Below are 26280 nucleotides of genomic sequence, written 5' to 3'. Positions count from 1 at the left end.
CGCCTATAGGCGCATAGTACTAACGCGCTTATTAAATAACCAAAAAAATAGCAACGCGCCAACAATGCGCCAGAACACACCTCGTTTTCAGACCACCACGCCCATGGGCACTCAAATGGGCGCAAATGCATTTGCTATTTAAACAACGTGGCGCAGGACGTGAAAATGATAACTGCGTCAGGCTGAAACTAGCAAAAAACACTTGACGCTGCATTACGCCTGGTGTAAGATAGGGTCCATTAGCTTTCTTTTAGAAGTACTTTAAGTAATAGTCTTTTAGTTACATGTCTCACTTTTTTCTCCATCCTATAGAATATCATGCCTCTTTCAGCAGCCATGTTCCATAGTGAGCGCAAGAACCCAGTGCCCCAGTGTCCTCCTCGGCTTGATGTTCAAATGCTGACCCCTGTGATCTGGAGCAGGATGCCCAACCACTTCCTGAGTCCACAAGTGGGGCGGGTGAGCGAAAGGCACGGATGGATGGTGGAATGTACAGATCCTCTCACCATGATGGCTCTGCATATACCTGAAGAGAACAGGTACAGTAGGACGACTCAAGAACAAAAAATCAAAACTGAAATGATCGTGGAAAAAACTTTTTTTTTTTTAATTGTCTTATGTTGTATGTATTATCTATCTACCTATCTATATTTCTACCTATCAATCACCCAGAACACCCTAGCACATCTTTTTTTATTTTTTTTTATTCATGTGCCCTCACAAACTTAAATCAAAATAACTTCTCTTCCCTCTTGCAACGGTACTTCTTCTCTTCTCTGACGTGTTTACTGGCACAAGGGCAGAAAAACCCATCACTCACATGAGATCACAGCAATAGCAAACCACGATGATCCAATCTACTCCTCCAATCAAACCCCGTTCTACATTTTATCACTCGGAAATTCGTCTCAATAAGGAAGAAAAGCCTATCACATATTCTGTTTAAGGCTGACTTCAAACCAGTGGTGTGGGGTGATATATATATATATATATATATATATATATATATATATATATATATATATATATATATATATATATATATATATATATATATATATATAAATATATATATATATATATATATATATATATATAAATTTATGTCCCTGTTACACTTAATTTTCCAGGTTAAATAAACATACCATAAAAAAGAGAAACCAAATATAATTCTATTTTGTTTTTGTTTTCTACACTATGTAATGTTCTATTTATTAACACCAAGTACACATTTCATCAAGTTAGTGTTTTTACACATTTTTACTTTTATTCCAAAATAATAACTAATAACTAAAGGCAGTTATTTAAACAATAAACAGTTTAAACAATATATATTATTTGTGAACTAATGTTCAGCTTTTCTATTAAATAGTCAACTTATTTTCAGCAGTCATCACGCTTGTACACACTGGTCACAGACACAGTCTTTTAATTTCCCCAAGCTCACTAAAACCCCACAATCGCCATTTCAAGTTAGATTTTTTACGTAACATAAAGCAGTGATATCTAAGTAGATTAGTTGTTTACTTACTTTTTAATTAGTCTTCCCATTAACGCCATCATTGTCTTCATTCAGGCCGATTAGAGAGCGCGCACAAAAACAAGAGGCTGGTTTTATCACACAAACCAATCATATCCAATCATAACGGATCGTATCCAATCATAGCGCGATGGAGGCATTGCCTCTTCTCATGTGACTTTCCCCCATTCATTCTCAATTACCCCCCACTAAACCCACCGCACGCTTTAGGGGGTCTGTTAAAACTCAATGGGCTCAGAGGAGGCACGAGAAGACGTGGTGTCCCACTGTAACTTTACCTGCTGGTGTCACAGTCACTGTCACTGGTGTCACGAGTGACTTTTACACTTTTTAATGTCAAATTTTGTATTATTTGTGTTGTTTTATTTTTGTAATATGGATTATTTTCTCATCCAGTTTTTTTTGCCTCCTCGCAGGAAACACCCCTTGTTCAAACTTTATGGCCAGGCTTTCTTAAGCTAGCATTTACAGTATCTAGTATTTGTATCTTTTTTGTCTAGATAGTTGACATGTTCCTCTCATTGCAGGTGTATCGACGTCCTGGAACTGTCTGAGCAGCATGACTTGCTGAAGTTCCACTATCACACTCTGATGCTTTATTGTGCCGTGTGTGCGTTGGGCAACAACCGCGTGGCCCATGCCCTCTGCAGCCACGTGGACGAATCCCAGCTCTTCTACGCTATTGAGAACACGTACCTGCCCGGCCCTCTCCGCAGCGGCTACTACGACCTTCTCATCAGTATCCACCTGGAGTCAGCCAAACGCAACCGCTTGGGAACCAACCGCGAGTTCATCATTCCCATGACGGAAGAGACGCTTAGTATTAAGCTTTTCCCAGATGCAGATTCGGCCCAAGACCTGCCAGGAGTGGGTCTCACAACCTGCCTCAGACCCAAGCTACACTTCTCCCCCATCAACTTTGTGGGCACTGACCCAGATCTCTACACCCTAAGCCCCATCATCCCTCTGCAGGTACAGTGGGATCCAATAGTGATTGTTGGTACATATAGATAATAGGGATGGGCATGATTAATCGACGATCGATAATTGATCGTTAAGAATTTCGTCGATCACGTTTATTTGTTATCGATTAATCATGCAGGTTGTGTTGCGTAGTGTGAGTCTTGAAGCAATGGAATTAATTTTAGCGCGGAGGTACCTGTGCATCCCGGCAACGTCAGTCCCCTCAGAGCGGGTGTTTTCGGCGGCTGGACTGGCTGTCACCAGGTTGCGGTCGCGTCTGATCCCAGATCATGTCAACATGCTTATCTTTCTCAACCGAAATCAGTAGACTGGTGCAGAAGTTCTATGGGAACTTCATGCGTTTTCTCAGATCGGATAGCTATCTGATTTATCAAAACGATTCCATTTACACCTGGTCACATAAATGTGTTTTTGCAAAACGGATATAAATCCGATCTTGAATTCCCGCGCTATATGCATTTAAATTGTTGCACGTCACCGAAAGCAACTGATATGAGCTGCATTTTATTGATCATCAGCGAAAATGTCTAAATCAAAGACCGCAACAAGATGCGGCAACAGCCCTGGTAAGATCATTTCGGTTCTTTACTTTTAATGAAGATGATTGTGTGTTGATGAATGACTTTCACTTTGATTTGCGATAGATGAATAGATGCTCATCTGTGGTGATGCGTGTTGAAGTAGCGTCGTCATATCTGGCTATAACATGACATATAGCCTATAACACGCTCTCACACGTTTATTTCTTAGCATTTTTGGGATAAGTCAAATTTACATATGTGGTTTCAACAACCAGATGCATTTACTCTTGTCCAGTTTCATATGGAATGCGTCTCAGATCTCCTCCTGAAGTGGTTTGAGCGATCGGGTTTAAATCCGTCTCAAATGCGTTTCGGAGGGCATTTACACCTAGTCTTTTCACGATCGGATAACCATCCGATCACAGAAAATGGATGAAGTGGCCATGGGTCTCTGTTTAAGAACGCCGGCTCGCAACTGCAGGTTCCGCTGTTTTAGAGCACCGCAGGAATCTTCAAGTCTACCGAACGTCCAGTTTCACTGCCACAAGTTGATCTTCTTGTAATAAAGATCTCATCGAGGACAAACAAACTGTATTTTTGTATTTTCATTGCATTTTTAATTTATAAAAAGTTAAAGAAATAATGAATTTCAATATAAAAATGTTAATGATTAATCGATAGTCGATCGTTAATTCTCCCGACAATCGACTAAGAAAATTTAATCGAATGCCCATCCCTAATAGATAATACAAGATTAGAATTTAAAAGTGCAGTAAGCAATTTCTGAGAAACACTGTTGATATTTTAAATCAACAAACAATGACAGTCAAAACTGAATAATTAATATTGCAACAACAGCATATCTTAGTTCTGTGAAACATAGAGACAGAGCGCAACGCGTCATAATCTGAAGACCACGCCCACCCAGGGGGAAAACAAACCAACCGTCCCCATTGACTTTGCATTGCGAGAGGCTGCCTCCTTGTCATTTCTTGCTTCTAACAAAAGACAGAAAAATGCCTAAAAGCTGATGTGTGACAAGGTGTACAGCAAACAAGCTAAGGAACCCAGAAATAAGTTTTCATAAGCTGTCGACCCCAAAAAACGAGCGTTTGAGGACATAAAAGTGGATACAGGCTGGAACAAATGGGTAAATTGTGGGATCCTGACACTCAGTATGCACTAAAAATACACTACGTGTGCAGTAAGTTAAACATTTGGTCACTGGTGAGTCAAATATCAAAATGTCTGTTTTATATATTATATTTCTGTAAGATAAACTATCCTGTGTTGCCGATTACGGTCTCCTCCAGCGGGCATACGTTAGTTCTCAGAGTAATGAGACACGTGACGCTCTGTCTCAACTGCCTGTATCCACTTTTATGTCCTAAACACTCGTTTTTTGGGGTCGACAGCTTATGAAAACTTATTTCTGGGTTCCTTAGCTTGTTTGCTGTACACCTTGTCACACAGCAGCTTTTAGGCATTTTTCTGTCTCTTGTTAGAAGCAAGAAATGACAAGGAGGCAGCCTCTCGCAATGCAAAGTCAATGGGGACGGTTGGTTTGTTTTCCCCCTGGGTGTGGTCGTGGCCTAAATGCGCTCTGTCTCTATTGCAAAACCAATGTTACTCATGAATGGAGCAGAAACAACGCTACCTCAGGCCTTCCCGCTTAGGTCTATCCAGCGCTGGAAAGCTTTTTTAATATTAATGCTAATCCTAAAGCTCTTGCCTGATCATAACCATTCTTTTTCCAGTGATTTTCCTCTGAGCTTTTCTCTTTTGTAATGTCTCTCAGACATCTCTCTTTCTACAGTCTTTGTTCAAATCTCCCTCTTGCTCACTCAGAAATCTCTTCCTGCAACAAGTACCAACAAGAAAAATTAAGTGCCAAAAGACAGAGGGGATTGGGGGGTCAAGGGAACATATAGTGTACACAATAATAATAATAATACAAGTGATGGAAATCAAAAGTGGCAGGTGATTTCGCAGTTATAGCAGCAGTGTGGTAACAATACCTGAGGTAATAAAGATTATTGTTATAGCATTTTATCGATACTGTATAGTATGAAGAAATGTTAATAAAACATTGTATTTTACAGTTGTTGATAACAATCTCTTTGTTAATATCTACACTCTTTCTGCTTTTACAGGAGCTGAAGACCCAGGCTCTAAGCATGCTTACCGAAGCCGTGTTCGATGGCAGCCAGGCCATGCGTGATCCTGTCGGAGGCAGCGTTGAGTTCCACTTCGTTCCCATTCTCAAACTCATCAGCACCCTCCTCATTATGGGCATCTTCAACAATGAAGACGTCAAGCACATTCTCAAGATGATTGAACCCAGTGTGTTCGGGAAGAAAGAGGAGGCAGGAGAGACAGAGGAACCAGGAGAGGAAGCTGCTTCCAAGGAGGAAGGAGAGGAGGTGAAGGAGAAAGAAGAAGCGGCTGAAGGAGAGGAGGAGGAAGCCGTGGATGAAGGAGTTGGAGAGGAGGAGGAGGATGAGGAGCTGAAAGCTCTGAAGAAGGAGGGGGGAGAGGAAGGAGAAGAGGTCGAGAAGGCAGCGGAGGAGGAGGGAGAGAAAGTGGATGGAGAAAAAGCAGAAGAAGAAAAGGAGGCAGAGGAAGTAGGAGAAGAGGTCAAAGAGGAGGAAGAGGAAGCACCAGAGGAGGGGCTTCTTCAAATGAAGCTGCCAGAGTCTGTAAAACTGCAGGTAAATTTAATCTATAGATTATTAGTCAATTCTTTGAGGAACACATTTAGAGGAGATCAGCGATTATCTATCTATCTATCTATCTATCTATCTATCTATCTATCTATCTATCTATCTATCTATCTATGTCTGTCTGTCTCTCTATCCATCCATCCATCCATCCATCCATCTATCTATCTGTCTGTCTGTCTGTCTGTCTGTCTCTCCATCCATCCATCCATCCATCCATCCATCCATCCATCCATCCATCCATCCATCCATCCATCCATCTATCTATCTATCTATCTATCTATCTATCTATCTATCTATCTATCTATCTATCTATCTATCTATCTATCTATCTATCTATCTATCTATCTATCTATCTATCTATCTATCTATCTATCTATCTATCTATGTCTGTCTCTTCATCCATCCATCCATCCATCCATCCATCCGTCTATCTATGTCTGTCTGTCTCTGTCTCTCCATCCATCCATCCATCCATCCATCCATCCATCCATCCATCCGTCTATCTATGTCTGTCTGTCTCTGTCTCTCCATCCATCCATCCATCTGTATATTATGTACATTTTTCTTGTTTGTACTGTTTATAATACTGTCTTTACCTGTCTCTCCCCCTCTTTTAGATGTGTACCCTACTGCAGTATTTCTGTGACTGTGAGCTCAGACACCGAGTTGAGGCTATTTTGGCTTTCTCTGATAACTTCGTAATTCAGATCCAGTCAAACCAGCGTGAACGATATAAAATTCTAATGAAAGCATTTAGTATGTCTGCTGCAGAAACCGCTCGCAGGACCCGAGAGTTCCGCTCTCCTCCTCAGGAACAAGTATAAGACACACTTCTACTTTAAACTCTTCTTTAAAACACACATATGATTTTAACTGTTATTCACTAATTATGAGTATATATGTGTAGGTTTTCCTGTTGACTAACTTCAAGCACAGCCCAGATGATGAGGATTGCCCCGTGCCAGAGGAAGTGCGGGAAACCCTCCAGATTTTCCACAGTGACCTCCTAAATCACTGCGGTCAGTGTTCAAAACATCTCACAAAATTACTGTATGGCCACATTACAACACCAAGCATCTGCTGTTGCAAAATCACCTTGTGATCAAACTGATTCAGTTCTTCTGAGGAGTCAAACTAGAAAAATGATGACACAAAAACATTATAAAGAAGACCTTCAGACTGTCAGTTCAAATGCAAAGTGTGAACAGCAAAAAAATCACATTAAATCCGTTTTGAGCTACATTTATATGTGGTTCGAAATCCTATTCAAATCACATTTCTGGAAATCCGTTTCAGTCTGACCGCTCTAAATGAATTTCACTTGGTTTGTCACTTTCTCACGCCACGTAAATCGTAAACATGTTGGACGTTGTTTTTTCCCCCTCTGTACAGACGTTATCAAAATGGTCCCCGTTCACACGGATCCACAAAAACGACTAAAAACGCTGTATTATGCATGCCAGACAAGTAGTTGCAATGTCACTTTGTAAAGTAAAACTAAGCACCTGAGCACATGCACATTCAAACGAGCATGCCTATAGACTAAACACGTACAGTAATACAAGCTGTCACCATTTTCACACATTCGCTTTCGTGAAGTTTACACGGAGATGATAACAGTATCGTTTTCTTGTGTTTCTCAAGCCACCAAAACACTGCTGTTGTGTAAACAAACAGCCAGAATGCATATAAAGTCACAATTTCACTGGCATGAAAACCAATGCAAATTTTTGGGGAAACGAAAGTGTGCCACGGGACACACAAATGAGATCTGAACAGTTTCGACATTGTGGACAGTCAATAATTTACAATCCGATTCCATTTTGAATTCCATATTGCGAACCTAGACTTATTGACTGACCAAAATCTGGACTATGTTGTTCTTATCCATATTTGTTTGTACCTCAGGTGTCCACGTTGAAGAAGAAGCGGATGAGGAAGTGGTAGAAGCGTCTCTGAGAGGGAGACTGCTCAGTTTGGTGGAGAAGGTCAAGAACCTTAGGAAGAAAAAGGAAGAAGAGGAGCCAGAACCAGAGGAAGAGCCCAAACCTAGTGAGTAAATGTTGTAAAACATCTTGAGAAGGTTGTTCAGATTCATCTCATCTCATGGTTGCACCGCTTTCTTCAACTATAGATCAATATTTTTGTTTTTCACGTAGTTCAAAATGCTACTAGGAACGTTTCTGGATGTCATTCTATTCCTCAGGTTCTTTACAGGAGCTGATATCCCACACAATGATCCACTGGGCTCAGGAGTCCTTTATTCAGAACCCTGAGCTGGTGCGGCTCATGTTCAGTCTTCTCCACCGGCAGTATGACGCACTGGGAGAGCTGGTCCGCGCCCTGCCAAAAGCCTATGCCATCAATGCTGTGTCCATACAGGACACAATGGCCATGCTGGAGTGCCTGGGTCAGATCCGCTCCCTGCTCATCGTCCAGATGGGCCCGGAAGAGGAGAGGCTTATGATCCAGAGCATTGGGTGGGTACTTCTAATGACAGTACATAAAGTGCTTGACATCTCAATACATATTTGTGACCCTGGATCACAAAACAGTCATAAGTCGCATGGGTATATTTGTGGCAATAGCCAACAATACATTGTATGGGTCAAAATTATAGATTTTTCTTTTATGCCAAAAATCATTAGGATATTAAGTAAAGATCATGTTCCATGAAGATATTTTGTAAATTTCCTACCGTAAATATATAAAACATTTATTTTTGTGAGTGAATGCAGCATAGTTGTGAACATAAATGAACAACTTTAAAGGAGATTTTCTCAATGTTTTGAATTTTTTGCACCCTCAGATTCCAGATTTTCAAATAGTTGTATCTCGACTAGGGATGGCTCGATACCATAATTTTGGTTTCGGTACGGTACCAGAACCTAATACCTCGGTATCGATACTACATCGATACCACAGGTGACAAATAACCAGCCTCAAAATTTAAGTGAATTGAAACAATTTTATTAAAAAACACTGCTTGAAACTCTGCAGTACTGAATGTGCAAACAAAAAGTATCAAAATGTTAAAATAAATAAATAAACAAAAAAACAGTCAGGGAACTTACAGTAGATTAAATTTTGATTTTGAAAAAAAAGAAAGAAAGAAACCTGAAATGATACAATTAAAATAGGTTAATATCTATAATAATTGATTAATATAGAATAATAATAGAATAATGAAATGAATAATTTTTAGCTGACATGCATTAACAGAGAATTATCAACATTTATATCATTTATTCATCTTGGTTTGATTACTGTTTGGTTTGTGTTTGGGTTCATATTAGTTTAATGCATTGCATATAAAGTAATGTTAACATGCTAAACATGTATTAGTATATTTAAATAATAATTACTGATTGATCTAGATTAATAAATGCTATAATACGGTTAGGTCAGGTTACCTAATGAATGTTGACAAATGTAGCTTAAATGTAAAGTGTTACTCTAACATTCATATTAGTAATATCCATATTACTACTATTACTCTAGATTCCTTAGATTCCTCTAGGGGTCGCACTCGCCACAGCAGCAGTGATATGCCATTCATTTTACTATCACTAATACTAAAATTAATATCACTAATCTCTTTATTCATTCAAATTCAATTAATATATGATTGTTTGAAAGTGCAAAAATGATGAGACCTAAACTTCATTGGTTCTAGCGTGTCATGCAAGCACATTTGAGCTTTCGTGTTTACCGTGTCATATTTAATTGATAAGCTTTTATGTATGTGCGCTATGAATAAAAGTCTAAATTAAAACAGTTGAATGATGGACTCACCTGTCGATCTCTGAACTCTTTGAACAAGTCAGGATGATCAAGTGACAAGTGCTCAACGTTAGCCAGATTTGATGTGTTGCCTCCCGTCGCAAATTTAAAGCAGTGTTTGTAGAGTGGTGCATTGAGGTCTGTTGCTTCACCTTTCTCATTACTTTTGTAGGCAAAGTAATGCTATATTTCACTCCTACTGCTCTCTTTATTTATTAATTTCGGGCGTGTAGAATGAGCTTCATCTGTTTAATCCATCGTGTTCCTCCGTTGTCACCGTTTGCCGGTTGTGCGTGACCCGCGTCAGTTTGGGTAGCGCACTGCCGCCTAGCGGTGAACTTCGAAACAGCAGCGCATTAAATACCGAATTGAGCAAAATTATGATATTGTACCGTTTGAAATATAATATATACCGGTATTTTTGCAGTACCGGTATACCGCGCATCCCTAATCTCGACCAAATATTGTCCTATCTTAACAAACCATAAATCAGTGGGAAGCTTATTTGTTCAGCTTTCAGATGATGTATAAATCGTTTCGGTTACTCACGTAACCTCTGTTCTCTCTAGAAGAGGGAACGAGTATTGCGTAGTTGCTTACGCTACGGGAAAGCCTTTCTTTCTCGACATACTGAAGCCAAAAATTATCCTTAATTTTTATAATCTTGTCAACGCAGTGCGGCAGCCTGCAGACCTAGGGCAAGCTTACTAGCGTGCCCATTGGCTGCCCTGCGGCAACTGCAGCAGCCTACCGCTGAGCCCTTGGCGTGACGTCACGACCAATGAGCGCGCTTGGCGCGCTTAATGCGTCACAGCCCGCGAAAAGGGGTGTGGCTTAGCGTATATAAACAGGGCTCGGAGGCTGCTTCTCTGGTTTCTGTCGCATGAAGCGAAATGAGCTCGTGGTGCGAGCACGGCGGGCTACGCAATACTCGTTCCCTCTTCTAGAGAGAACAGAGGTTACGTGAGTAACCGAAACGTTCTCTTACGAGAGGTTCTCTCGTATTGCGTAGTTGCTTACGCTACGGGAACGCCCTTGTCAACGCCGTGCGCGCCCAGCATCCACTGAATGAGTCCCAGGGAGAGCCCGGGGAACGTGATAGCAGAGAGCCGGGCGGCCCGAAGAGGGCTAGCGCCGTACATAAGCACACACTAGGGGGTTAGGAGCGGCACGGCCGGTCCGAACTGACAATTCCCTGCATAGTGCAGCTCAACCAGTAGAGCTAAATCACACAACGTAGCCCGCGCACAGATAGTGGGCTGGCATACGCGAGACTTAGACTGATAACACTTTCGCCTGCAAGGCGGGAACATCCAGGTTGTAAAACCTAACAAATGTGGAGGGGGAGGCCCAGCCTGCCGCTGCACAAATGTCATGAATGGGAATCCCGCTGGACCACGCCCACGACGAGGCCATGCCTCTGGTTGAGTGAGCTTGAATGCCCAATGGGCACTGCAGGTCTTTAGACGCATAAGCAGCAGCAATAGCGTCCACTATCCATCTGGACAGGCTGTGTTTCGAGGCGGCGAGACCCTTGGTGCGCCCGCCAAACGAAACAAAGAGCTGTTCCACCACTCGTTTGACTGAAGACAGTGCTATCAGAAAAACGGTTTTGAGCGTGAGGTATTTCATATCCACAGTTTCCAAGGGTTCGAAGGGATGCGCTTTCAGGGCCTCCAAAACCAGTGAAAGATCCCACATAGGAACCGAGGGGGGTCGCGGGGGGTTCATCCTCCTGGCTCCTCTAAGGAAGCGGATGACGAACTCGTTCCTTCCTAATGCGCGGCCCAGCTCTGAACAGAGAGCGCTGAAATGGCCGTGACATAGACTTTGAGCGTGGAGGGGGACCTGCCCGCGTCCAGTAACTCTTGAAGGAAACACAGTACTCGCGATACCCCACATGTCTGTGGATCGAGCCCCTTAGCAGTGCACCATCTGTTAAACACTGACCATTTCGACATGTAGAGCCGCCTCGTAGAGGGGGCTCTAGATTGTATGATCGTGTTCATGACCCCGTCTGGCAGATCAGCGTGTAATCGTTGAGGCTCCACGCATGCAGAGACAGCGCTCTGGATGGGGATGCCATATCGAGCCGCGGGCTTGAGAGAAAAGGTCTCTCTTCACCGGTATCGGCCAGGGGGCTGAGTCTGCCAGCTGTATTAGATCCGGGAACCAAGCTTGGTTCTCCCAGTATGGGGCTAAGAGGAGCACTGTGTGGCGCGCTTCCCTGATTCTCTTGATGACCTGAGGCAGCAGAGAGATCGGGGGAAAAGCATACAGCGGGCCGCTGGGCCGGGTCTGGGCCAGCGCGTCCTCGTTCTTCGAGAAGAACTCTGGGCAATGAGCGTTGTCTTTTGACGCAAAAAGGTCGACTTTCGCTTTGCCGAAACGGCGCCACAGTGACTGGACTGTTTGGGGGTGTTGAGACCACTCCCCAGGGGGAACGCTGTCCCTGGACAGTCTGTCGGGGCCCTCGTTCAGGTGGCCAGGCACATGCGCGGCTCTCAGCGAGCGCAGAGGGTGCTGAGCCCACACGAGGAGGCGTTCCGCCAGGGTGCAGAGCGTCTGATCTGACACCGCCCTGGCGATTCACATAGGCCACTACCTATGTATTGTCCGTGCGGACTAGAACATGGTGACCGTGGAGGAATGGGAGGAAGTGTTTGAGAGCTTTCTCGACCGCGAGCATCTCTAGACAGTTTATGTGTAGGAGATTCTCCTGGTCTGACCAGCGGCCATAGACCGGTCTGCCTTCGAAGAGCGCTCCCCAATCTAGGTTGGAAGCGTCTGTCGAGACAACTTTCCGGTGTGAAATCACTCCCATAGTCACTCCTGTGTGATACCATTCGGCTGCCAGCCAGGGCTGCAGGGCTGAAAAGCAGCTCTGATTCACTCTGACTCGCAAGCCGCCGGCCGCCCAGGCTCGGTGGGGCACGCGCGCTTTCAGCCAGCGTTGAAGCGGGCGCATGCGCAGTAAGCCCAGCTGGAGCGCTGCTGCAGCTGAGGCAATATGCCCCAGGATACGCTGGAATGTCCTCAGCGGAACCCGGCTGCCTATTTGGAGGGATGCGGCGAGGAGGCGGATGCGGCGCGCGCGCTGCTCCGACAGTCTGGCCGTCATAGCCACCGAGTCCAGTTCTATTCCAAGAAGGAAATTGACTGACGGGGCGATAGCGAGCTCTTGGTCAGTGACCGAGAGACCCAGATCCTCCAGATGGCTGAGAAGCGCTGTTCTGTGAGACACAAGTTCCGTCTCTGACAGCGCTAGAATAAGCCAATCGTCCAGATAATTCAGTATTCGCATTCCCTGTTTTCTCAGGGGAGCGAGAGCCGTGTCCATGCATTTCGTAATGTACGGGGTGCCAAAGACAGGCCGAAGGGCAGGATTGTGTACTGATATACTCGACCGTTGAAGGCGAATCTCAAGAATGGCCTGTGACGGGGAGTTATCTGGATCTGAAAATATGCGTCTTTTAGATCGAGAGAGATAAACCAGTCTCCTGGGCAAATCTGCGCGAGGATTTTTCGGGTTGTGATCATTTTGAACGGCCGTCTCATGAGGGCTTTGTTCAGATGTCTCAGATCTAAAATAGGTCTTAACGCTCCGTCCTTCTTGGGTACGAGGAAGTAGCGGCTGTAAAGGCTCGACTCGCTTAGAGAAGGATGAACCTGTTCTATAGCCCTTTTGCGCAGTAGCTTCGCTATTTCGGCTTGAAGCAGGTGCGCAGCTTCTGAACTCACTTTCGTCTCCGTCTGTGCTAGAAAGCGCGGAGGGCGACGAGCGAATTGAAGCGAATAGCCATGTTTTATAGTACTCAGCACCCATTCTGACGCGCCCTGAATAGCTTCCCATGCTTCCGCATGCATAGCTAGGGGTCGAATGGTCTCTGGGTTCAGATCGCCGCGCTGCGCGGGATTGGGGAACCTGTATCAGAGAGGATGGAGCGGCGTGCGCGCCGCTGGTGCTCGAACACGGGGGCTGGTAAACAGTATTGGCCGGCTGTACAGCGTTCGGTAGCTCGGTCCCAGAGGATGGAGCGCGATTTGCTGACAAACACCCCTGGCGCGAAAGCGGCGTGGGGATTGTAATGTCTAAAAGTGAGTGCGCGTGCACCTGAGCGGGCGCAGAGTTTACACTTATGACACGGCCAGAGTTTGGGAGCTTAGAGGGTGTGCGACCCGAGGTAACTGAATGGCAGAGCGAGCAGCGGGTAGGTGTGAGCACAAAGTTGTGGGCACATTTACTACACTTAGTACTCGAGCGGCTTGTGTCCGCTTTATGAGAGAGCGCTCTATGCGCGTTACCATGGGGACCATGTTTGTGTGAAGCAGTGAGCACATGGGAGTGGGCACATTTTCTACACTTATAACACCCTCGGCTTGAGCCGCTGTTGCCCGGGGTAACCGAGTGGCAGAGCGAGTTACAGGTAGATGTGAGCACAGAGTTGTGGGCACATTTACTACACTTATTACTCGAGCGGCGTGTGACCGCTTTATGAGAGAGCGCTCTGAACGCGTTACCATGGGGACCGTGTTTGTGTGTAGCAGTGAGCACATGGGAGTGGGCACATTTTCTACACTTGTAACACCATCGGCGTTATAGAGCAAATGCTTTGATGGCTCATATGTTTAGACGCTCATAAATACTCAAGCACCATCCTGTGAGATGCGTGTTCGCTTTCTGTATGTAAGAAAGCTGGCCGCGAGCTCGGAGAAGACAGCAGAAAAAATATGTTCAGCCGCCAGAGCCGGATTTGAACACGGTTCTCCAGTGCAGAAGCGTAAAATTCTGCCACTGAGCCACAGGGGCACACATGAGCTTCCAGTTGGTGCGAGCATATGACCGAGCGTCGTGTTTCGGCGTTTGTTTGCAGGCGCGCGTGTATTAAAACAGGCCCGTTTACTGCAGCATTAGTATTTCCAGCCGCCTAACTTAGAGGGGACTGAGAAATATGTATCCCGTGAGATGCGGGTTTGCTTTCTGTATGTAAGAAAGCTGGCCGCGAGCTCGGAGAAGACAGCAGAAAAAAGTTTTTTTTTTTCTGCTGCCAGAGCCGGATTCGAACACGGGTCTCTGGTGCGGAAGCCTAATGTTCTGCCACTGAGCCACAGGGGCACACATGAGCTTCTGGTCAGTGCGAGCATATGACCGAGCGTCGTGTTTCGTTTCGGCGTTTGTTTGCAGGCGCGCGTGTATTAAAACAGGCCCGTTTACTGCAGTATTAGTATTTCCAGCCGCCTGAACTTAGAGGGGACTGAGAAATATGTATCCCGTGAGATGCGGGTTTGCTTTCTGTATGTAAGAAAGCTGGCCGCGAGCTCGAGAGAAGCAAGCAGAAAAAAGTTTTTCTGCTGCCAGAGCCGGATTCGAACACGGGTCTCTGGTGCGGAAGCCTAATGTTCTGCCACTGAGCCACAGGGGCACACATGAGCTTCCAGTCAGTGCGAGCATATGACCGAGCGTTTGTTTGCAGGCGCGCGTGTATTACAACAGGCTCGTTTACTGCAATAATAGTATTTCCAGCCGCCTGAACTTAGAGGGGACTGAGAAATATGCGAGGATTGGAGGAAGTCCGGCCTAAGCGGGACGAAAACACTCTCTCTTCCTCCTTTCGCCGGTGCTCGTGACGTCCGCTCTGATATCCCCTGAGAACGGCGCAGTTGCGCGGCTCGAACAAAGGGAGAGAGAGCGGTAAGATGTCATTATGTGCTGTGACATCGTTTGTTTGCAGGCGTGCGTGTATAACAGGCTCGTTTACTGCAATATAGATATTTCTAGTCGCCTGAGCTAGGAGGGGACTGAGAAATGTGTGAGAAACGGAGGTGGCCGGAGAGTGACGCGCGCGACCGAGACGCGGGGTAGCTTTCTTATAACGTAAAGGAAGCCAGCCCGTGACCGTCTACTTCTGACATCCCTTGTGAGCAGCGCCTTGCGCGGCTCGAACAGAGGGGGAGAGGGCGTGCGTTAGGGCTGGGCGATATGGCCAAAATTTCATATCCCGATATAGCTCATTTGATATCCCGATAACGATATACATAACGATATAGCAATTTTTCTGTTAATTCAGTTCATGAATAGTCTACCGTAAATCCTCTAATATTGGCCTGTATTCCATTACCGGCCGGGTCTCTAACATTGGCCGGTCTCGCTGTTGCAACATTATGCTTGTGATAGTAATATGCAAATACCACAGGGGGGCAATGTTTGCTAACGAATCCAAGCCATAGCTACGGTAGCCTGGTCATGTCAATCACTTCGCTCTTGACTCGCACGTGACGTGAGACTTCAGTCGGCTAACGTTGTTTACCATGGCAGCCGCGGAGCCAAAGAGGATTTTTGGCGAAAATCTATTTTTTTAACCCCCTGGGTTCGACAATCGCGCCGGCGCGATAGGTTTTTTTTTATTATTATAAGTGCAAAAGAGATTAAAAATATTCTGTTGACTTTGATCTTACGGAGAGTGCGCGCTATTCAAACGGAAATAATCTGAGGCGATTCACGCAAACATGTGAACAGAACACCTACAATCAGTTGGATATGTTCACTTTCAGGTTCACCTCGTTTTCATTTCGAGGAGCAACGGATCCGGTTGAGGAATAGGTCAGTTCTATATTTGCTTTGTTCTAATCGCAATAGTGTCTGTACACGCAAAAAGACTGATTAAATATGAATCGCGTTTCTCTCTGTGTGTGTGTGTGTGTGTGTGTGTGTGTGTGTGTGTGTGTGTGTGTGTGTGAATGAATGAATGCACAGATGCGCGCTGTTGTGGAGCTACTAACGGGTTGGGTTGGCTGGTCATCTAGTTGAGAATTAACTTACCCTGGTCTGAACCGCGTCTACTACCGTCTTCCTCCATGTTTGTTTATGTATTGCAGCGTGCATGGGCATGCCGTGAGGTTAATTCTGCCGTAAAACGCCTTATCGTGGCGTAAACGATAGAGCCTTATATAAAACGATAGACATTTTCTATCGTCCAGACGATATATTTCGTCATATCGCCCAGCCCTAGCGTGCGTCATCCGGGGGGGGTAGCTTCCTTGTAACGTAAAGGAAGCTATAGCCCGTGACCGTCCGTTCTGACATCCCTTGTGAGCGGCGCCGTTTGCGCGGCTTGACAGAGGGGAGTAACCTGCTGGTCTGCTTCATCCCCTGAGGCGACGGCAGTGCGGGCAGAGGCCGGCCGCTGCGCGTCGGTGAAGGGCGGGGGAGAAGGAGAGAGCGAGGCTCGCGGGAGGGGCTCCGGCGAGCGCTCAGCTATAACCACTGGCTCGGAAGGCCTTGAGAGCGGCGTTTTTTTCTTACGCGGCCCGGAAGAGGCAGCCGGAGAAGGTGGAGGATCGTGAAACATGGCGAGTCGAGCCCGCAGGGTCGACATCGGCAAGTCCTCACACTGTTCACAGCCGCCCGTGAAGGGCGCGGGCTGCGTGGTCGAAACCCAGGCAGAGAGCGCAGATTACGTGGCGGTCTCCGTCGCTGAGCGCGGCTCTGCACGAGCCACAGGATGAGCGAGGCATTTGCAACAACGCCTCGCGCTCTTTTAGATGCAAAGTGTGTCGCGGGGCGAACACACAAACACATACAACACAGAGCAGTAAAAGGATATATTCGCCGGATAGCGAAGCAGGCAGGGAAAGCTGAAGGCGGCGAAGGCGGCCGGCGTCCTCAGGCTGAGATCCTCGGCGTGCTGGTCGCTTGATTCGACGGCGGCTTCCTCAGAGAGCAGCGATGCGTAGAGCTTCGCTGAAAAGACAGAAATCGGAGAAGCAGCCTCCGAGCCCTGTTTATATACGCTAAGCCACACCCCTTTTCGCGGGCTGTGACGCATTAAGCGCGCCAAGCGCGCTCATTGGTCGTGACGTCACGCCAAGGGCTCAGCGGTAGGCTGCTGCAGTTGCCGCAGGGCAGCCAATGGGCACGCTAGTAAGCTTGCCCTAGGTCTGCAGGCTGCCGCACTGCGTTGACAAGATTATAAAAATTAAGGATAATTTTTGGCTTCAGTATCTCGAGAAAGAAAGGCTTTCCCGTAGCGTAAGCAACTACGCAATACGAGAGAACCTCTCGTAAGAGAACTTCATTTCATAAAATGTACCCATGTGACTGGTTTTGTCGTTTAGGGTCACATTTGATGTACCCTACAGTTCAAAAGTTTGGGGTCGGTAAACTTTTTAAAGTTCTTCTGCTCAACAAGGCTGAATTTATTTGATAGAAAAATACAGTAAAAACAATAAAATTTGGAAATGTTATCACAATTAAAATAACTATTTTCTAATATAATTTAAAATGCAATTTATTCTTGTGATGCAAAGCTGAATTTTCAGTCGTCAGTGTCACATGATCCTTTAGAAATATGCTGATTTGCTGCTCAAGAAACATTTGCCTAATATTATCAATGTTGAAAACAGTTGTGCTACTTAAAATGTTTATGGAAACCATGATGCATTTTTGGGGAATTCTTTAATGAATAGAAAGTTCAATAGAACAGCATTTTGTAACATTTTCAATGTCTCTTTACTGTACTTTTGATCAATTTAATGTGTCTTTGCTCAAACTTTTGTTTTGTTCTCTGAACTTCTTTGTGTTTAGCTAAAAATCACATCATGTGTGGTATTTCAAATGCATTTTTTCTCCTGTCTTGTAGAAACATCATGAACAACAAGTTGTTCTACCAGCACCCTAACCTGATGCGTGCGCTGGGCATGCATGAGACGGTCATGGAGGTCATGGTCAACGTGCTGGGAGGTGGAGGAGACTCTAAGGTGCTTTCCTGTTTTTGTTATACACGTACTGAACATTTAAAACTGTTATTCTTGGACAAGAATCCGACTCTGCAATTGAAACTAAAGGGAAACAAACATGTTTTTCTCTGTTTATAGGAAATTCGATTCCCGCAAATGGTGACCAATTGCTGTCGCTTCCTGTGCTACTTCTGCAGGATCAGCCGTCAGAACCAGCGCTCCATGTTCGACCACCTCTCGTACCTGCTGCAGAACAGTGGCATTGGACTGGGTCGGTTGCTTTGTAAAACCTATCTGATGCAGATAGCTTATTTTTATTATTGTACACCAAGAATGAAAATTATACCTATATTAGCGTCCACACCAATGCACAATGGATAGGGTGGATTCTGATTGGCTTTTTTTAATCATTAATTCGCTGGAAAAAAATTGTTCTGACATTGATCACAATTATATCATACAGGTACCTCTGTGTTGTTATCGTTATACAGTAGCTGTGATGTGGGCTTCCTTATTCTCACAGAATTAAAGTGATCATTAAAACGTATAGTTCATAGTTATCGTTGGTGTGATCATGCTTTTAGTCTATTGTAACAATTTAAAGTAGTTTTTTCTAACCAGAGGTAGAATACTTCAAACCTTGGAAGGTGCATAGAAAGATTTTTATTTTTGGTTTGCTAAATTGATAAAACTTAAATTATAATTTTAAAATAAATATATTATAGCTGTCAAAATATAAAAATTCTGTATTCTTTATTTGGATCCCAAGTAGCTTCCACAAAGTGGTTGCTAATGTTCCTGGGCTCTGCAAAACAATACAAGGCTGTACAAATCAATAAAGATAATAACAAGAATACAATTACACAGATTAAATCACACTTCCACATTATAGTCTTTTGGTGTTTCCAGTAATTTGAAGTAAAAGCACATTCAAAAAGAAATAATTCAATCATTTAAAGTAGCAGCACTTCAAACAAACAGCATACATCTACATATTTTAAGCATATCTTTACAAATTATCTTTTGCTTGCTCTGGATTCAGGCTCTTGTGTTGTGCTAGCTTTGTTGAATCTGAGTGCGGCATTTGATACCATTGACCATAACATAATAATTCTTGAACGTCTTAAATGTATGGTAGGTATCCAGGGCACTGCACTACTATGGTTTGCTTTACCTCGAGAATAGGACTTTTTCTGTAAATATGGGCAATTTTTCCTCATTATCTGCTCCTCTTTCATATGGTGTGCCCCAGGGATCCATTTTGGGACCTTTATTGTTTTCCCTTTATGTGTTTCATTTTTCAGAACTACGTCTTATCATTGCTATGCTGACAATACTGTTTTACCTTCCAGTAAGGCTTGATACCACTTTCATTCAGTGTTTTATTGAAATGCATAAATTATATTAAGAGTTGGATGACAAATTGCAGCTTAATGAGGAGAAAACGGATTTTGGGATTTTAGGTTGTCCTGCAAATTCTTCGCCTGTTCTGGAAGCCTGGTTTCGTCCACTCTCAACCAGTGTATGCAAACTAATTAAAAACCTTTGAGTGATCTTTGACCCTTCACTATATTTTTTGATAAACAAATTAGTGCCGTTATTAAAGGAAACTTTTTCCATTTGAGATCTATTGCAAAATTGAAACATCTTCAAATATATTAGTGACGTTCTTCAGCCATACCGTTTTGAAAAAGTTGAGCCTTATTCACTTGATGTGTTTTATAGTCATGTCTTAAACCCACATATACACGTTTTTCAAAGAAGAAACAGGGTATGTGACCCTGTAAAAATATACCGTCAGTCGTAGATGTAATTTGGACTATGCCGACAATCATTTGATTTTTTTCCAATTAACCACTTAACACTAGTTAGTTTTAATCTAAATTATATTAAAATAAAACAAAACAATTTAGACCTTTTTTATGATTTTTTTTTTTTATGTGTGTGTGTCTTTTTAGGGATGCGTGGATCTACTCCTCTGGATGTTGCTGCCGCGTCCTGCATCGACAACAATGAGCTTGCCCTGGCTCTTCAGGAGCAAGACCTTGAGATGGTAATGCTCAGAAGTCAGAACAAATTTTTGTATTTATGATATTGTGTTGTTAGGCATTTATAATGTACCACTGCATAAAAATTAATTTGTTCTTTGTGCTACTCAGGTGGTGACATATCTGGCTGGTTGTGGCCTTCGGATGTGCCCCATGCTGCTGTCTAAAGGCTACCCTGACATAGGATGGAATCCAAGTGGAGGAGAGAGATATCTAGACTTCCTGCGCTTTGCAGTGTTTGTAAACGGTGATGCTCAGTGTTTAGTGTAATTCTAACTCTGAGTCCTGTGTTTTAAGGCATTCTTAATTAAACGTTGCGTTTTTTTTGTCTCCCCCTGCAGGTGAGAGCGTAGAGGAGAACGCTAACGTGGTTGTTCGTCTGTTGATTCGTCGGCCTGAGTGCTTTGGCCCCGCGCTGAGAGGAGAGGGTGGTGCGGGTCTGTTAGCTGCCATCGAGGAGGCCATTAAGATCTCTGAGGACCCTGCCCGAGATGGGCCAACTCCGAAAAAGGACAGACGTTTTATGTAAGATGCTTCAGTGAGAGTGAATGCTTGCATTTCGCAAACAGTTTGCCATTAAATCTGTGTATATATATTAGATCCCGACCGATAAAGGATTTTTAAGGCCGATACCGATACAAATATTTGGCGATTTAAAAATCCGATATTCCGATATATCGGCCGATATATATTTTGAAAAAAAAATCTAGAAACGCGTAACAAAACATGAACAGATTTCCCTAACATTAGTTATTTGTCGTTATTTAAGAGTCCTCAGCCTTACTAAAATAATATGATAATGCAGTTTAAAAATAAACTTGTTTGTTTTATTGTCACAACAGAACAGAATATACTGTATTAAAGTTCTGATAAATATAATGTATAAAAATACAAACTTAAGATATGAAACTTAAAGTCCTTTGAACAAAACAAACCATGTTGAGCTACAACAAACCATTTTTAATCATCATTTGCTCCCTGCCTTCTAAAATCTACTACTTAGTGATGCACTAAATACATTATGTGACTCGTTAATGCTGCGGCTAAACGAAGTCAGCAACGCACACTTGGATTTCACACACGTGTAAAAGAAAAGCTAGCCTAACTTTTATGCACAGGCTATGTTTGATACTTTTTCTCTATGTCTAAATGTTCGCTCCTCGCGTGCCTAACTTACATTTTACAATGCAGAGACTGGAACTACAGATATGCTAGTTATAAATACCGTAATCATTACTTTATTTAGGCAGAATAAGTTCGTTGTGATTTCCAAGCTCATTGATGTTAGCGATCTTCCTTGTATAGTGCCCTCTGGTGGACAAACTATGCAGCGCCAACACTCATAACATGGTTGAAGGGTGTTTCGTCCGCTTTTATTTTATTTTTTAAATATTCATTTATCGGCCATTATAAATGCCGATACCGGTAGTTTGGAAAATGCCTAATATCGGCCGATAATATCGGCCCGCCGATATATCGGTCGGGCTCTAATATATATAGATTTTACCCCTTATATTGGTTCACAGGTTTGGAGGGGAGGAGCAGCCTGAGGAGAACAGAGTGCATCTTGGAAATGCTATCATGTCATTTTACTGTGCCCTTATTGACTTGCTGGGTCGCTGCGCTCCTGAGATGCATGTGAGTATAACAACTTAATCATTTTCCTGTGAAGTCCATGACAAATGTAAAGTTTCTAAACAGGAATCATTTAACTGTTTTTTAAAAAGAAGTCTCTTCTGCTCAACAAGGCTGCATTTTGTTTTGATCAAAAATATATTCAAACAGTAATATTATTACAATTTAAATTTTATTATTTAAAAATATTTTAAAAAGAAATGTATTCCTGTTATCAAAGCTGAATTTTCAGCATCATTACTCCAGTCTTCAGTGTCACATGATCCTTCAGAAATCATTCTTAAATGCTGATTTGCTGCTCAAGAGACATTTCTGATTATTTTCACTGTTGAAAACAGTTGTGCTGCTTTATATTGTTGTGGAAACTGTAATAAAAAAAAATCAGGATTCTTTGATGAATCAAAAGTTAAAAAAACAGCATTGATTTGAAAGAGATATCTTTTGTAGCATTATAAACATATTTACTCTCACTGTGATCAATTTATTTAATCACTGCTGAATACAAGTATTATTATTATTATTATTTTTTATCTTACTGACCCCAAACTTTTGAATTGTAGTGTTTAAGATGAAGGTCACATTTCAACAGATTTCATGTGGACTGCAATTTTCAACCTGTTCTTTACCCACAGTTGATCCAAGCCGGTAAAGGTGAAGCTTTGAGAATCAGAGCCATCTTGAGGTCTCTCGTGCCCATCGAAGACCTGGTGGGAGTCATCAGCCTTTCTGTTCAGATCCCAACCTTAGGCAAAGGTATACAAGATTTTATTGAAAGAACGACCAAAAAATTTAAAATCAACATTTTGGTCTTTCTTACATTTTTTACTTTGAAGTGAAAACAGGCTTCCTTCTGCATAATTATCTCTGGATTTGTCTGTGATACTTTTCATAGATGGTCAGATCGTTGAGCCAAAAATGTCAGCGAGTTTCGTGCCAGACCACAAAGCCTCCATGGTGCTTTTCCTGGACAGAGTGTACGGCATTGATAACCAGGACTTCCTGCTGCACGTGCTAGAGGTCGGCTTTCTGCCAGATATGAGAGCTGCAGCCTCTCTAGATACGGTGAGCTCTTAATATTGTCAATCATATTTCATCACCATCTATCATAATATAATATAATATAATATATGTAACGAGAATACCCTGTTCTGTTGTTTTCATTGTGTTTTTGGCTCTGTACTGTGACCTAGTTTTCCTCAGTCTGTTAGTTATTTGTTATCCTATTCACCTGTTGTCTATTTATGATCTCATTGGTTTCTTTGTTTGCTCTGTGTACTTAAGCCTTCAATTCTCCCTCTGTGTTCATCCGTCTTCATCTATGGTATAATGTGTGTGAAGTATGTTCTGTGAGATTTTCCTGAGTTTTGTTATTAAAGATCCTGTTATAATATAATATAATATAATATAATATAATATAATATAATATAATATAATATAATATAATATAATATAATATAATATAATATAATATAATATAATATAATGTATAAGCAATACATCACATGAGTAGCTGTGCTGTTATAGAGCAGTGCCAGTTATAGTACAGGATTTCGGTTAATAAAAATATAAAGTAATGAAACTTAACTTTGCCCTTGGCCAAATAGATTTGCTCTGGAACAAGTTATAGATTAATAAGGCTAAAGATTGCCCGCTTGATATACCCAATAATTAATTATACCTGAACACTATCGACATAAGAGCCAGCGGTGAATTCCCGAAGGACTGGCCGAGATAAAGCTGTTCTCTGTGGGTACATGAGCGCTGAGCGGCTGCTGATGGCCTGGAGCTCACATCACCGAAAACGTCTAAACAAATTGTCAAACAGGCGCAATATTTACAGACCCTTTCCAAAAAATTTGAATATCATGGAAAAGTGTTTTTATTTCCATAATTCCATTCAAAACGTTAAACTTCCATAGATTATAGATTCAGGGCCCACAACTTAAACGATTTCAAGTATTTAGTTGTTTATTTGTACATAATTTGGGCTTCCAGACTTCATTTTCCAGCAGGATTTGCACCTGCCCACACTGCCAAAATAACCAAAACCTGGTTCAATGACCATGGTATCACTGTGTAATTACTGTGTGATTTCATGTAATATTCAAATTTTTTGAAATCCTGTTTTCGTGGGTTTTATGAGCTGGAAGCCCAAATTATGTACAAATAAACAACTAAATACTTGAAATCGTTTAAGTTGTGGGCCCTGAATCTATAATCTATGGAAGTTTAACGTTTTGAATGGAATTATGGAAATAAATCAACTTTTCCATGATATTCAAATTTTTTGGAAAGGGTCTGTATATACAGTATATGTCACATATTTGAGGTCTAAATAACTACATTCTCGCCTAATAACTCTTAAAACTACATTCCATGACACAACAACAGTAGGATTTGTAAAATTATGGTAGTTTGCTCGTCCACCGTGACACTCTTTGTGAGAAAGGCTGCAAGTTGTAATATAATAACAACATTGTGATTTTAATTGTAATGTTCCTCCAGTTGGCGTTTAGCACCACAGAGATGGCTCTGGCTCTGAACCGTTACCTGTGCTCAGCTGTGCTGCCTCTGCTCACTAAGTGTGCCCCACTGTTCGCTGGCACTGACCACCGTGCCATCATGATCGACTCAATGCTGCACACCATCTACAGGCTGTCCCGTGGCCGTGCACTTACCAAGGCCCAGCGGGACGTCATCGAGGACTGCCTTATGTCTCTTGTCAAGTTAGTTATCCACTCTGTACTGACATCAGCACTAGAAATGCCAACTTACAATATTGGAGCTAATAAAGTTATATTTGTGAATTTTAGGTATCTGCGGCCATCAATGTTGCAGCATCTGTTGAGAAGGCTGGTGTTTGATGTGCCAATCTTAAACGAGTACGCCAAGATGCCCCTAAAGGTATGCAAGTATAGATATTTTAATTAGTTGGAGTGATTTTTGTTTTGTTTTGTTTCTTATCATCATATTTTTGTGCCAGTGTGCTTTAGCTGATCGTGTTTCTTTTTAGTTGTTGACCAACCACTATGAGCGCTGCTGGAAGTATTATTGCCTGCCGAATGGATGGGCGAACTTTGGAGTCTCATCAGAGGAGGAGTTGCATCTCTCTCGCAAACTCTTCTGGGGCATCTTTGAGTCCCTCGCACACAAGGTTTGGCAAAAACAAACATGATGTAACAGATGAATTCTTATTGAAAAATGAACACTTACAGTTCTTGGCATCTCATCTCTGTAGAAATTTGATGCAGAGCTGTTTAAGATCGCCATGCCCTGCATCTGCGCCATAGCGGGTGCCATCCCTCCAGACTACGTGGATGCTAGCTATTCATCTATGACTGAGAAGAAAGCATCTGTCGACGCTGAGGGCAACTTTGACCCCAAACCAGTGGAGACAACCAAGTGAGAAAACAATTAGCTATAGTGTTATTTTCACATCTTTGAGTTTATATACAATATGTGCATATGCGTATATTTCAGGTATGTGATTTTTCTGTATTTACACAGATTTTCATATTTTTCTAACTGTATGACTCATAAATGTCAGGGAAAAAATTGCTGTGTTTTACATTTACATGTAATACATTTTAAATATATGTATTCCATGCATGGATACCATAGCGTGAACCATACAATTTTCTTTCATTATATGGAATGGTAAAACCCGCCCTCTGGCGTCTTGCATGTTGAGTGAAGCAGCATGACGCATGATCTTCCCAAATATGTAATGAGAATCATTTGTAAATATGTCAACAGAATAGAAGCTTTAAAGGTGCAGTAAGGGATTTCTGAGAAACACTGTTGATATTTGAAATCAACCAAAACAAACACACCCCTTCCTTTATCGCTCCGCCCCCAAAATGCACAGACACACAATGCAAGAGTGGATGTCACTTTATCATCGCTGAACCCAAGCAAAATAATGCTTTTATGACACATCATGAATGGACACGCCCCCTACTGCTGATTGGCTAACTCTCTCTCCTCCCCAATCATGAGTGGACACACCCCCTACTGCTGATTGGCTCACTCTCTCTCCTCCCCAAATAATGAGTGGACACGCCCCCCTACTGCTGATTGGCTCGCTCTCTCTCCTCCCCAATCATGAGTGGACACGCCCCCTACTGCTGATAGGCTCGCTCTCTCTCCTCCCCCATCATGAGTGGACACGCCTCCTACTGCTGATTGGCTCACTCTCTCTCCTCCCCAAATAATGAGTGGACACGCCCCCTACTGCTGATTGGCTCACTCTCTCTCCTCCCCAATCATGAGTGGACACGCCCCCTACTGCTGATTGGCTCACTCTCTCT

The 26280-nt window shown here is 43.0% G+C and overlaps 1 protein-coding gene across 4 annotated transcripts in view; it reads left to right on the top strand.

Moving 5' to 3' along the window:
- The window catches only part of ryr1b (ryanodine receptor 1b (skeletal)), a 135668-nt gene that overhangs the window by 56076 nt on the left and 53312 nt on the right, over positions 1-26280 (top strand). For all 4 annotated transcript variants that reach the window (XM_081372215.1, XM_081372213.1, XM_081372214.1 and 1 more), the window contains exons 34-52: positions 313-539; positions 2068-2512; positions 5199-5756; positions 6386-6586; positions 6676-6787; positions 7677-7820; positions 7975-8248; positions 18191-18308; positions 18426-18558; positions 20246-20340; positions 20447-20582; positions 20677-20860; positions 21862-21973; positions 22603-22723; positions 22863-23032; positions 24476-24696; positions 24784-24874; positions 24984-25124; positions 25209-25372. In XM_081372215.1, coding sequence (XP_081228341.1) covers positions 313-539; positions 2068-2512; positions 5199-5756; positions 6386-6586; positions 6676-6787; positions 7677-7820; positions 7975-8248; positions 18191-18308; positions 18426-18558; positions 20246-20340; positions 20447-20582; positions 20677-20860; positions 21862-21973; positions 22603-22723; positions 22863-23032; positions 24476-24696; positions 24784-24874; positions 24984-25124; positions 25209-25372 — 3647 coding nt within the window. The remainder of the gene's footprint in view (positions 1-312; positions 540-2067; positions 2513-5198; positions 5757-6385; positions 6587-6675; positions 6788-7676; positions 7821-7974; positions 8249-18190; positions 18309-18425; positions 18559-20245; positions 20341-20446; positions 20583-20676; positions 20861-21861; positions 21974-22602; positions 22724-22862; positions 23033-24475; positions 24697-24783; positions 24875-24983; positions 25125-25208; positions 25373-26280) is intronic.

The sequence above is a fragment of the Scardinius erythrophthalmus genome (genome assembly GCF_964197995.2).
Source record: "Scardinius erythrophthalmus genome assembly, chromosome: 8".
Lineage (NCBI taxonomy): Eukaryota > Metazoa > Chordata > Actinopteri > Cypriniformes > Leuciscidae > Scardinius > Scardinius erythrophthalmus.
The sequence above is the reverse complement of the archived record's forward strand: the minus strand, read 5'-3'. Positions and strand labels throughout refer to the sequence as shown.